Raw genomic sequence first — 13,741 nt, 5'->3', positions numbered from 1 at the left:
AGCTGGTACTTCTGAAGATGTTTTAATTTGCTGACCCACCCACCAGAACTCTCCTTAGCTGGGAACCTTATCTTTCAGAAATGTGGCCAAGAACCAGGAAGAAAATAAAAAAGGACATCTGGCATATAAAATAAAGGCCACACAGGCCATGGGCTGAAATTCCTTTTCTTTGCTCTGTGGAGACTCTTTTAAGATCTTACCAAGAACCTTTTGAAATACTATTCTTTGGGGTTTAGTTTTTTTGATTTCTCAACCAATAGCAGAAAAATAGTTAACTGGTTAGAGGAGAGCATACTGCTAGAGATGAGTATGCCCAACAGTAAGAAATGATAGCTGACAAGCTGACAAAAAACACAAGAATATCTGTAAAGTATACATAAGACCTCAAAGCAAACCTGTGTAAGCTCTTAACATTAACATAAGGATCAGCATTCTTGTACACCTTTATAGTACCTGAAGACATCACTGCATTTCAGTTTAATTTAAATGGTATTTATGCTTTAATGTCCTTGAGTCATCATAGAAGATTTACTTGTATGTTCACTACATTCTGGTAAAGAAGGTAGAGTAATACATGGTAGGCATATTTCCATCCAAAAGGGTTAAAATTAAAATTTGCAGCCATCTAAAATCTCAGCCATCCGAAGCTCTGCATTCCCTGAGGGTTTCATATATTCTGGGTGGTAAGTTCCCACTTAATTCTTTCTGTGCTGTAAATGATTATTACATCAGAACAAGTTTGACAGATTAGTTTTTACGGTGTAGATGCTCTCAGAGTTCAGTATAAGTTTATTAAGCTTTAGAAATTCTAGAAGTTTAATGATTTCATCTTATTGTACCTTTCTTGAATGGATTTTCCACTGTATTCCTTTCAATAGGTTTATAGATATTTCTTTTTCCCTTAGATTGGTCGGTCAACTGAAAGTCCAATTGATTTTGTAGTAACTGACACAGTTCCCGGAAGCCAAAGTAATTCTGATACACAGTCCGTGCAAAGCACTATATCAAGGTTTGCCTGTAGAATCATATGTGAACGGAATCCCCCCTTTACAGCACGGATTTATGCTGCAGGATTTGACTCATCAAAAAACATCTTCCTTGGGGTAAAAAGCTGTTTTCCTAAATGATGTGTTATTTTATAACCACTTCTGTTTCCAATTTACAAATAAATGGAAGTTCACTGTTCTTACTGCTACTAGGAGAAGGCTGCCAAATGGAAGACATCAGATGGGCAGATGGATGGTTTGACCACTAATGGCGTTCTTGTTATGCATCCACGCAATGGGTTCACAGAAGACTCCAAGCCTGGAATATGGAGAGAAATATCAGTGTGTGGAAATGTGTTCAGCCTGCGGGAAACCAGATCAGCTCAGCAGAGAGGAAAAATGGTAAGTATTGAGATGTAGTTTCTTACCTAGGTACAGTAAACTGTACCTAAGGTGAGTTAGACTGAATGTATTACGTATTTACAAAAACTCTTTTTTCTTTTTTTAAGTTTATTTATTTTGAGAGAGAGAGAGAGCATGAGCAGGGGAGGGGCAGAGAGAAGGAGAGAGAGAATCCTAAGCAGGCTCCATGTTGTCAGTGCAGAGCCCGACACAGGCCTTGACTCTACAAATTTTGAGATCGTGACCTAGGCCGAAATCAAGAGTCAGATGCTTAACCAACTAAGCCACCCAAGGGCCCCTCCAAAAACTCTTAAATCTCTTGCTGACACAAGTCTGACTATAAAACACGGACTACTAAATATTATACTAGAGGATAATATCTGAATGTTTTAATCAAGACACTTGAAAAATTTATTCTTTCATATCATGTTAATATGTTTTAAAACCTAAGCTTTCCTAAGTTAAATAGCACTGTGATTTTCTATTTGTATCTATATCTCTTCGATCATGACATATTGGAAATATTAGACTTACTGATGAGCCACATGTTTTAATCATCTATCATCTTTACCATAAGGCTGAAAAGAAATCTGTTCCTGCTCAATATTTTACCTTTGGTTTTCAAACTTACATTTTTCATGACTACCATTAGAGTTTCTTCTGTTTAGTAACAGTCATAGGAAATCTCAATTCTTGAGTAAGGAGCATGTAAGACCAAAACTTTCACGTGAAAATTGAAAACACAGTGGTGAATGTGTTTTTTGATTCTTGTTTCCTCTAGGTGGAAATTGAAACCAATCAATTACAAGATGGCTCGTTAATTGACCTCTGCGGTGCAACATTGCTGTGGCGTACTGCAGAAGGCCTTTCCCACACTCCTACAGTGAAGCATTTAGAAGCTTTAAGACAGGAAATCAATGCAGCACGACCTCAGTGCCCTGTCGGGTTCAACACACTAGCGTTTCCTAGTATGAAGAGGAAAGATGTTGTTGATGAAAAACAACCATGGGTATATCTAAACTGCGGCCATGTGCATGGCTATCATAACTGGGGAAACAAAGAAGAACGTGATGGAAAAGATCGTGAATGTCCCATGTGTAGGTCTGTTGGTCCCTATGTCCCTCTGTGGCTTGGATGTGAAGCTGGATTTTATGTGGACGCCGGCCCTCCAACCCATGCGTTCAGCCCATGCGGGCATGTGTGTTCAGAAAAGACAACTGCCTATTGGTCCCAGATCCCACTTCCTCATGGTACTCATACTTTTCACGCAGCCTGCCCCTTTTGTGCACATCAGTTGGCTGGTGAACAAGGCTACATCAGACTTATTTTCCAAGGACCTCTAGACTAACAGACAGTTGTCCTCCAGGACTACATTATAAATTTATAAGCTAAGTGAGTTGGGTTTTCCAACCTGTTGTCCATGTCACAGTTTCTCTGCTCTGGTCATTTGCATTAAGATGAAGAATTTTTTTAAACATTTATAATAAATAGCAACAATTTCTGATCAAAAAATCTGGGAAACTCAAGAAAAGAATTTCTGAAAGTACCAGACTTCTGAATTCTGAGTTTTGAAAATCTATTTTGAGGATAAAAAGACATAGTCTAATTTGTTGCCTTCCTTTTAGTGTTTTTGAATCACCCATCCTCAGTGTTGAAAAATTGTTTTATATAACTGAGGGTACTGTTGGTTCAAACTATGTTAGTTTACAGTTTGTTGCAAACATTGTAAAATACAGCAACGTGTATATTAACTTTTTTCTATTTATCTTTATTATAGAAAATATCTTAGAATGTTCTTGATAGAGTAGCATGGTAACGATGGTGTCACACTCTTGGTGTGAATGGTAGTTTAGCGAGTATAGCTCAAGGATTTGCAAGCTTAGAAAGAAGGACAAGAGAGCCTCTCCCCACCCCCCTTCTAAATATGGAATTTGGTGAATTAGAATACTTTGTAAAACCAAATTCATATTAATTACTATTGTGTAAGAGCTGTTTGTTTTTAACCACGTTGAATATAATCAGGAAAGTTCTTTTTCTTAATGTTTCTCTCAAGTGTAGTATATAACGAAAACTTAATGCTAAGAAACATTTTATATGCTCCGTTGAATATGCAATTTAATCTAGATTATCTATTTTTCTCCCATGATAACTAATCTGTTTTTAGTACCAGCAACATTTGGCAAGTTTATTTTTTAGATACAAACTGTGGTTCATCTGTTCACTGTTTCTAGAAAAAAATCATTCTCATGAGAAAAAGCATAAATTAACAAGGAAGAGAGTGACTTGATTTGCTTTTAGAAAAAGAAATGCTTAACTAATTGATTATTCTGTATGTGGTCTTACCCAGGCATTAAGAAATCTAGAAAGAGATAAAGGGTTGAATGACAACAGTGCCCCCTTTTTTTCAACCTAGCAGACCAGCCTTAACTTTGTGGGCTTTGAATTCTAAGGAGAGTTGCCACCGTGTGACTCGAGGAAATGTTTGGTTGGCAGATGAGCACCAGTGACAGCCGAGTAGAGGAACATACTTGCACGGTATGTTTATTCTCTAATTCCAATGAGTTCTTTGCTTCAAGAAGCAAGAAAATGTTTCTTCACTCCCTCCCCTCCCCTTTTCATAATGTACCACAAGGGACGCATAGACAGTTGCACTACATCAAACCCTTTGTGACCTTGTAGAAATCAGTACACTTTTAGATTAGACAGGATCTTTTTTTTTTTAATCTTCTGATTTGTGTTCCTTTAGTTTGAAAGTTGTGTAATACTTAATTGACTCTAGCAAATTTTTGTATGTGGTAGTATAGCTTTAATTTATCATAACTATTACTATGCTGTTCTGAATTTTCTTTTCGTTTAAAAAAAAAAAAAAAACCTGTTGCTTAGAAGCCATGAACTATTTTTACTTTAATTGAACTTGTCAGAATTTCCTTGTTTTTAAAAATGATCATTTGGGTTCACTCAGGAAATGCATGTCAGGAAACTTGTATTATAAGTTTACTAGGTGTGATGTATCAGTAACTGCTGTTATCCCCTTTTCAAAGAAATATAATTGATTTTGAAGTTTTCCACATAGTCACATGCTTTGTGACTAATGCAAGGAAATCAAGTCCTGTGTTGTATTTGTTCTAGTCATTTCTATTCAGGCTATATATTGTAGCTAATTTTTATTTGCAATTAATTTATTCAAACTAAGTAAATACTTTTCAAAATAGATACTTGAATTTGTCTCTGTGAGTTCATTATTGCATAACTGAGAATGGGAAACCAGACACAAAAACTTGTGGACAAATCTACCTCTCCCCCACTTCAAAAATACTCACTTTAAATAGGTGAAGAATTTGCATTTAATGTAACACTTTAAATCGCTGGTCCTCTTGGGAAAGCATCTCTTACATATTAATAAAGGAACTTTGTGTAGTGGTTGAATAATTGAGGCTTTAGTTAAGCCCTGCTGAGAGTTGGCTCTTTGCAAGTTGAATACTAGACTGTTTACACAGTGCCTCGATGTCCATGAAAGGTCCACGTTCTTCTCAAAGTGCCTGAATTTTCTCCTCCCAGCTATGAAAAGTCTGATTCATTTTCTGTCAAATTCAAGTTTTGAAAACTCAGGCTATTTAAATCATTAGGTGTTTTTCTGTTCAAGCATTTTGAATATTGGTTCCGTCATTCTGCCTATATCTAATGAAACACTTTTACCTACTCAGTTGTATTAAGGGAATGTCAGTATTCTGGCCAAGGAGAAAAAGTTGCATTTAGGTCTCCCAAAGGTAATCTTTATGGCTTAACTCTTTTATGAAAGTGATCTAATTATCTAAATACTTCCTTAATTTGTTTAGGGAATTTCCCTTCATCTAACATTTTAGGGTCATGAAGCAAGAAAGAGTAAATATCCAGAAGGAGGAGTCTTTTACCAGGCTATCTTCCTGAAGCTGTAATTGCTTACTTCCATCATTTAAAAAACATGCTGACACATGCAAAATAGTATAGGGGTAAATAATCATGTAAATAAATCTATAATTACATCTAACATGAATACTGCTACTCTACTCTTCCCTCAGGATACCTCAAGAACCATGTGTGATGCATGACCTTCTGACATATAGACTGAGCAAGTGAGTGAGGGCACCAATCCATCCATTATTTCTTTAAATTTATAAGATAAATATAATTTTAACACTTTGGCCCCTCATTGTGATGGATCATTTTGTGGTATCCCACCTTAGAGACCACTGGCTAAAAGATGGGTGATCCATTCTTTTGTGTTTATGTTCTAAGCATTAACCCTGTAGCAAATGAGATTATCAAAATACTGCTTACTGAACTGCATTATTCTTTCTGTCTCCTACTCCCACTTTCAGAAGTAAGTATGCTTTTAGTCCATGCCCTCAAGTTTTATCCACGAATTCTTGCAACAGATATTTGAATATCTACTATGCACCAAGCCTTGTTCTAAACTTTGGGTGATTTAACAAGAAAAAAATCCCTGCCTTCACGGAGCTCATATTTTAGTGGGGAAGATAGAAATGAGTAAGAAAAATAGAAGATACAGCATGATAGATAGTGAAGAGTGTTGAAGGGACAAATAAAGCAGGGAAGGGAGATACAAAATGTTTTTTGTGATGTGTGTGGAATGTTTGCAGTATTAAGTAGGAAGGCAAGGGAAAGCCACATCTAGGAGATTATTTGGGCAGAAGAAGTAGCAATTGCCAAAATCTTGAAGTAAAAGTGTGCTTGGAATATATCTGTAATAGCAAAACACCAGTGTAGCTATATAGTGTGAAAGGCCAAAAAGGAAAAGTGATAGAGATAAGTGGGGTGTGGGGATGAAACTAGATCATGAAGGGCCTCCTGAGGCTTGGCTTTTATTCTCAGTGAGACGGGGGCAATAGGAGGATTTTGAGCAAGGAAGTGACATGATCTGACTTCTATTTTAATAGATGCAAATAGACCAAAGTGATAGTGGGGAGACCAGTTAGACCATCACAGTAACCCTGGAAAGAAATGATGGTGGCATGGATCAAAGTGGTGGCAATGGGGCTGGTTTGAAAAGCGGACAGAATCAGTATATTTTGAAGGTAGAGCTGACAATATTTGCTGGCAGATCAAACATGGGTTGTAAAAGAAGAGGAGTCAATGACTCGGCTCATCTAGCCTGAGCAACTAGAAGAGTAGAATTACTGTTTGAAGTGGAGATTATGAAAATAAAAGTTTGGGGGGAGGGTGCATTGCTTGTGGAATCAGGAACTTAGCCTTGGACGGACGTTAGATGGAGACTCCCTGTTAGACAAGTTATTTGCCAAAGGTAAACTGTCTCTCCTTTTTTAAGGTGCTGTCAAAGTTCTTAAACCATCATGATCCATGTTCTCCATATACACTGTGCTACCTTAGAAACAGAAAAGTATTTCTCCTGATTGATGGCAAACTTCCTTTCACTGAAATAGAGAGTTGGGACACCTCTCATGGTTCTCTTTGTTTCAGCTGCCTTCTGAGGAAATGAAGTTCTGTTTTCAACTACAGTAACTTCCTTTAGCCAATGTATCCTAATACAGTTTTTCTCGCTTCTCATTCATGTACATCTTTTTCCTTAGGTCTTGCCTTAAAAAAAAAAAAAAAAAAAAAGTCCTATTTTATTGAATCTTAATATGTTGCTGCTTCAAATTCTTTCTGACCGTGGCAAAGCACAAGTTGTGTTTGGTTTTTTAAAATCTTTTTAATATGCAGGTGTTGATGGAAAACAAAGAATTCTTGAACCTCTCTCTAAGTCCAGCTTCCCTTAAAGAAATATGCCTGTATTTGATAATACTGTCAGCAGAAAATGGAGTAAATAAGATAAGAGTTTTCCTAGTAAGTGTTGTAAAGCATCACATCCAAATCCAAACATTCTCTTAAATGATATGATGCGAATGCTGGTGTCTTCAGGCTGACATTAGATTGTAAATTCAGCTATGTATGTTAAACCACAGCATAAAATAAATTCCTCACAGCTAACATTTGAGTATTTGTTATGTGTCAAGCTCTGTTCTAAATACACAGTTTTAAGTATATTAATTAAAGCTCAAAACAGCCCTGTGAGGTAGGAACTCTTGTCTCCTTTTCACAACAAAAACCAGGCACAGCATTATCTAGGAACTTGCCCGAGGTTCATATGGCTCATGAGTGCAAGAGTTGGAATTTGAACCTTGGAAGTCTTGCTCCATACCTGTGTATGCAACTACCATATTTGCTCCTTCCCCCTTTTTCACTGAGTGGGATCTGAAGTCTATGTCTTGCACAGTTTTTAAAAAATGGTTTAAGGTAGCAAACCAAAATTGTAACTAGGAAGATTAAACATCAGCAAAATTTTTTAAAAGAATAACAACAAAAAAGGTTTGGTATTATAACAAAATAAGATAGAACCAGAAGTGGCATGAATAGACTTAATGAAGACCTATACACTTGCTAAATGTGAGCCACAAATCAGTTTAGCACAAAGGTGTTCGCAGGTTAAACATGATTAGTTAGAAGATCCATGCAGCTGCCTGGAAGGTAGCAACAAATTCACTGATGCAGAAACTCATGATCATGTCTAGTCCTGCAACCAGAAAAATTCACATCCAGGATGTAGTAGCATCACTTCATATAGGTGGATTCATGAAGTATTTGTCTTTTTGTGACTGGCTTGTTCCACTTAACATAATGTCCTCAAGGTTCATCCATATTAATGCCTATTGCAAAATTTCCTTTTTAAAGCTGAATTGTATTCCAGAGTATATATATATATACTATTTTTTCTTTATTAATTCACCTGTTGGGCATTTGGATTGTTTCCATGCCTTGGCTCCGAGGGGATAGTGCCACAGTGAACACGAGAGTGCTAATTATTTGTTCAAGACCCTCATTTCAATTCTCTTGGGTAACTACCCAGAAATGAATGGGATGGCTGGATAACATGGTAGTTATATTTTTAATTTCTTGAGGAATTAAAAAAAATTTTTTTTGTTTTCATAGGGGCTGCACCATTTTGCATTCTCACCAGTACTGTGCAAGGGTTCCAATTGCTCTACATCCTTGCCAACACTTTGTTGTCTTTTGTATTTTGAAAATAGTCAACCTGACATGTGAAATGACATCTCATTGTGGTTTCGATTTGCATTCCCTGATGATTAGTGACATTGAGCATTTTTCATATACTTGTTGGCCATTTGTATATCTTCAGAGAACTAGATATTCGAGTCCTTAGCCCATTTTTTAATTGAGCTACTGGGGTTTTTTACTATTGAGTTCTAAGAGTTTCTTATATATTTTGGAAATTAAGTCCTTATCGGATATGGTTTGCAAATAAACTCTCTTATTCCACAGGTTGTCTTTTCGTTTTGTTGTTTACTTTGCTGTGCAAAAGCTTTTGAGTCCCACTTGTTTATTTTTGCTTTTGTTGCCTGTGCTTTTGGTGTCCTGTCTGCTGCTTCCCCACGTTAACACGCTGAAGGAATTCTTTCCCAAGCGGATGAGCTATCGTGGCCTGTCAGAAACTATTTCTTAGGTAATTGTAGGAAACTGTTAGAACTCTGAACCATTAAGCTACCAAAACACTCTGTAAGTAGGAGCATTAACAAAAGCAGTCAAAAGAAAGAAGTTTGCGAAGCTATTTGATCAGAAACTGTGTCGTTATTGGCTGAAAAGATAAAAATGGAAGACATGGAGACATTGCAAAAAGTGACAATAAGTAGGTGACTTGGCAACAAGAAGAAGCCCATAGATGATGCCAGAAGAGAACAAAAAAAGATTCTCCTGGAGAAAAGAGAAGGAATATCGACCATAGCCTCAAAGCATGTCATCCAGACTTGAAAGCCTATCATCGGTCCAAAAGGCACAAAAAACAATCCAAGATTGAAAGGGAAAACTAAGGTCTGTCTGCCTTGGAATTTCCTGAAGTTCTACTATATCTTATTACTATGTAGCTGTTAATAAAAATACAGAATATGAAACTAGAAGAGATCTTGGCAATCAAGTTACAGTTGAGAAACCAAAGCCTAATCAGACAAAGTGGCTACCGACTGATAAATCTGGTACTAGAACTTCTGTTTCCTATGTCCATCCTAACACAGGAACTTGAGTCACCAAGATTTGGTTAAATTCCCAAGTTTTGTTTGTTGAAGCAGAGACAACTATGTTGCACTTTAATTGTTTTTATTTTTAAATCAAAGGTGCCAATAGAGTCAAAAACATCAACTCTTGTTGTGATATAAACAGTGATTCCCAATTTTAGAGGATAGTGTTTGAGAAATCTTTCAACTAGAAGGCTGCCTGCTTTGTAAATGACACACAAGAATAGGAAGTGAAAACCAAAGCTTTGTGCAGTACTTTCACTAATAGCCCCTTAGTACTCTACTTGAATCATTCAGCCAACATGAGCGTTCACTCAAATGACAAGGCTCTTATTTTACTTTTTCTGTTTATTGTGAAGTAAGCACAATTGTTTTGCATACCACACCTCTGCAAGAATGCAACACATTCAGATACTCCTCGCTTTCAATTGGCTTGTCACATGACCTTTGGAAAAGGAGTTATTTGAAATGGTGATTGTAATGTTTCGTTAAAATGTTAAAATTACTATATTGCCAGGCAACTCAAGATCTTTTTTTTATCCATGATATAATCGAATAATAATAGCAACCCAAACCCTAAGTGTCCATAAAGTTGTCCAAAGCCTGACTTCAGGAGGGACAGATCCCTACGTGGAGAGACAGTAGTTGAATTGGGCTAGCTGTACAAGGAATAAAGAAGGAATTTCCCACAAAATGACTATCCAAGGTCTACGGTAGGTAAGAGCTCCCAAAGCTGGGCTGGGCTGGGCTGGGCTCAGGTGCACGTGCAGAGTATAGCGGGAGGAATTTCCCACTGTGGGTCTTGGTAACATGTTAGGATCCCTAAAGTAATTATTTCCAAAGTTGAGTGTAAACAGGGATTGGGGATAGGTAGGGAATGATAGGAGTGCCCGGGTGCCCAGTTGGTTAAGCATCTGGCTCTTGGTCTCAGCTCAGGTCATGATTTTACAGTTTGTGGGATCAAGCCCCACATAGGGGTCTGTGCTGTCAGCACAGAGCCCACTTGGGATTCTCTCTCTCTGCCCCTCCCCTACTCACCATCTCTTGAAATGAATTTTTAAAAAAAGGATAGGGGATGACAGAATTTGTTGTGCCCCCCCCCCAAACCATAATTATCCATACGTCCAGGTGTGGAAATTATAGGAAGGAATCATAACATCCAAAGATTGGCAGTTTCTTAGAGCTCTCTGTCTCTCTCTGTCTCTGTCTCTGTCTCTGTCTCTCTCTCTCTCTCTCTCTCTCACACACACACACACAAACACACACACCCCAAACAGCCGCTTCCAATTTTAGAATATAGCTTCTCAAGGTGACTTTTTCAAAGAACCAGTGTTCACCTGAGTGTGTAAATTCTAACACATTCGTTAGTGTAATTTCTATATTAGCCACACTGCATGAAGGCACATGTTGATTTTACTCAGAACAGCGACAGCAGGAATCCCTGAACGAGGTGTTGGTATCCAGTCACAGAGGTAATGAATAGAACTATGAAATGAAGCCGTGATGTGATGCTTTGAAAGTCAAAGATACTGCTCTGGAGACGTGGCCTTTTGCAGAGAAGCACTAAAAGAACGTTTACCACTTTGGCATGTGCTATTGGAGTTTAAAAGTTTGAGAGTTTACAACCCAGAGTTTGTTTAAAAGTGCTTTCATGGTTTCATTATTACTACTGACTTCAAATATGGCCATATTTATTTACCAAAGTGTTTTAATTCCTTTAGAAATACAAAAAGACCATTGAAAATATCTGGGTGGGATTTCACAAACACAAGGAATTCTTCAGACAAGGCTTGAGTCCAAACCTTAATCCAGTCTGGCCTCAGATACTAGTCCTTAGATGTTTTTTTATCAGAGCAGGTAACAATGAGCAGTTATTCACTGTAAATAAACTAGAGACTCAGTGAGGGGAGTTCGAAAATACTGAGATAAGAAGTCCCCCTTTGGAGAGGATCCAATTATACTGAATTTCCTGTAATTTTGTAACATGCTTTTATGTTTAACTCCTTTGCTCTATTGCAGTTAGGAATCTCATTACCTGCTAACCCATGGGAATAAGATAATCCAACTCTTTGGCATCAATAAACTAATACTCATTCTACCTCGCCTTAGTCCCACAGGGCTTTGGTGCTGGTCCTTTGTGTGGAATTAGACTTGTCAGAGCAGATGGCCCCAGATTAGTAGGTGTATGGCCTCTTCACTTGGAGAGCTCAGAAGCCTCTTCGGAATGTAACAAAACCAAAGAATCTTAAAGAAGTTATAAAATTATCTTCAGTTTAAGTGGTTTTTTTTTTTGTTTTTTTTGTTTTTTAATCAGTGGCTGATGAAAAGGATGTTCTAAGTTATTCATAGCTGAAATGCTTCTGAAAGGGTCTGGTTTGAGGGGCAGAGTTCAGGGCAGTGATGCAACTTGAGAAATCCCCTAACAGGTTCCAAGCAAGCCACCCCTATGAGCCTGTATCAGAATTTAGTTCTATGTTGATTTGTGACAACAGTGTGAACATGTTTTTGATCTGCATGGGCTTATTATGCTGGGAATTTGAATAGTGGATCTTAACCTTTTTATGTATTTCTTCATTATGATGGATTAAGCCTGGCTTACCCGTGAAATATACTACAAAATGGGAGAGACACGAATGAAGGAATTGATACAACATGTAGTAGTTTGAATTTTTACTCTGAGAATATTACATTAACTTTATGATGATAATATACCATTATCATTGTTCATAACAGCTGACACTTTGATGAGCTACCAGTTAACCTTCTGGATTCCGAAATAAATACCCTTGGTCTGATTCACAAGTATACCCGTAACCACCAGGATCCACTAGAGATGATTTACATGGCAACAAGTGAGAACACTTCCAGGAAATCTAGTTAGTGACTTTGCTTTTTTTTACAGTTTCTCCTTATGTGGAAAGGTGATAGAAGTCTTTATTTGGAGAACTAGGTATGATGAAACAAAATGGAATCTTATGCACTGACATCAACTTCCCGGCTGGCAAAAACACAGTGACTTTTTTTTTTTTTTCAACGTTTATTTATTTTTGGGACAGAGAGAGACAGAGCATGAACGGGGGAGGGGCAGAGAGAGAGGGAGACACAGAATCGGAAACAGGCTCCAGGCTCTGAGCCATCAGCCCAGAGCCTGACGCGGGGCTCGAACTCACGAACCGCGAGATGGTGACCTGGCTGAAGTCGGACGCCCAACCGACTGCGCCACCCAGGCGCCCCTACACAGTGACTTTTAAGACCCTCCTTCATTTGCTTCAATTTGCATGGCTTATTTCCAGCTAACACAGCATTTCTAAAATGCCAGCATTTATTTTTTGTTTTGTGGTGTCGTGTCTAAGCCAACTCAACTGATCTGGTTGCCAATGAGGTAATGAATGCCATGTTTTCCGGGAATTCCAGGAGATCAGTTCTCTAAATGAATTGGAGATAGTGGATTTGGCTTATTGATAATTCTAAAATTTGATCCCTTTCTGGACCAAATATCTTCTAATGGAGAAAAGCCATTTTATGACCAGCAAACTTGTATCAGGGGCTAATATATACAGATCTTCCTCGACTTACAATGGAGTTGCATTCCAATAAACCCATTTTAAGTTGGAAATGCATTTAATACACCTAGCCTGCTGAACATCATAGCTTAGCCTAGACTACCTTAAATGTGCTCAGAACACTTACATTAGTCTACAGTTGGGAAGAATCATCTAACAAAGCCTATTGTATAATAAAGTATCCAATATCTCACATAATTTATTGAATACTGTACTGAACATGAAAAACAGATGGTTGTATGGGTACAGAATGACTGTAAGTGTATCGGCGGTTTACCCTCCTGATCGCATGGCTGACTAGGTAGGAACTGTGGCTTGATGCCGCTACCCGGCATTGCGAGAGAGGATCAAACTGCCTATCACTAGCCTGGGAAAAGATCCAAAGTTAAAATTTAAAGTACAGTTTCTACTGAATGTGTGTCGCTTTCGACCTATCATAAAATCAAAATGTTAAGTCAGACCATTTTAAGTTAGGGGCCATCGGGAATAACTGAATCAGAGTGTAAGTAGTGCAATGCATCATGATCAATATTACAAAAACAGCTCAGGGCGAAATTCTTTTTAGTGTCTTAAGTCTTAATGTGGCTTGGACTTGGATGACCTGGACTGAAACTATTTCTCTGACTTCATTCTGCTTCTTTTTTTTTTTTTAAGTTTATTTATTTTTGACAGAGAGAGTGACAGAGCATGAGTGGGGGAGGAGCAG

The 13,741-nt window shown here is 37.8% G+C and overlaps 1 protein-coding gene across 1 annotated transcript in view; it reads left to right on the top strand.

Annotated features, from left to right (window-relative positions):
- The window catches only part of PELI1 (pellino E3 ubiquitin protein ligase 1), a 57,257-nt gene extending 52,656 nt beyond the window's left edge, over window positions 1-4,601 (top strand). Inside the window, exons 5-7 of the mRNA XM_023251712.2 lie at window positions 906-1,103; window positions 1,200-1,388; window positions 2,170-4,601. Of these exons, the coding sequence (XP_023107480.1) occupies window positions 906-1,103; window positions 1,200-1,388; window positions 2,170-2,736 (954 nt within the window). The 3' untranslated portion in view covers window positions 2,737-4,601. The remainder of the gene's footprint in view (window positions 1-905; window positions 1,104-1,199; window positions 1,389-2,169) is intronic.
- Window positions 4,602-13,741: the final 9,140 nt, after the last annotated feature.

This window comes from Felis catus, chromosome A3 (assembly GCF_018350175.1).
Source record: "Felis catus isolate Fca126 chromosome A3, F.catus_Fca126_mat1.0, whole genome shotgun sequence".
Taxonomy (NCBI): Eukaryota; Metazoa; Chordata; class Mammalia; order Carnivora; family Felidae; genus Felis; species Felis catus.
This window is presented reverse-complemented; position numbering and strand designations above follow the sequence as displayed.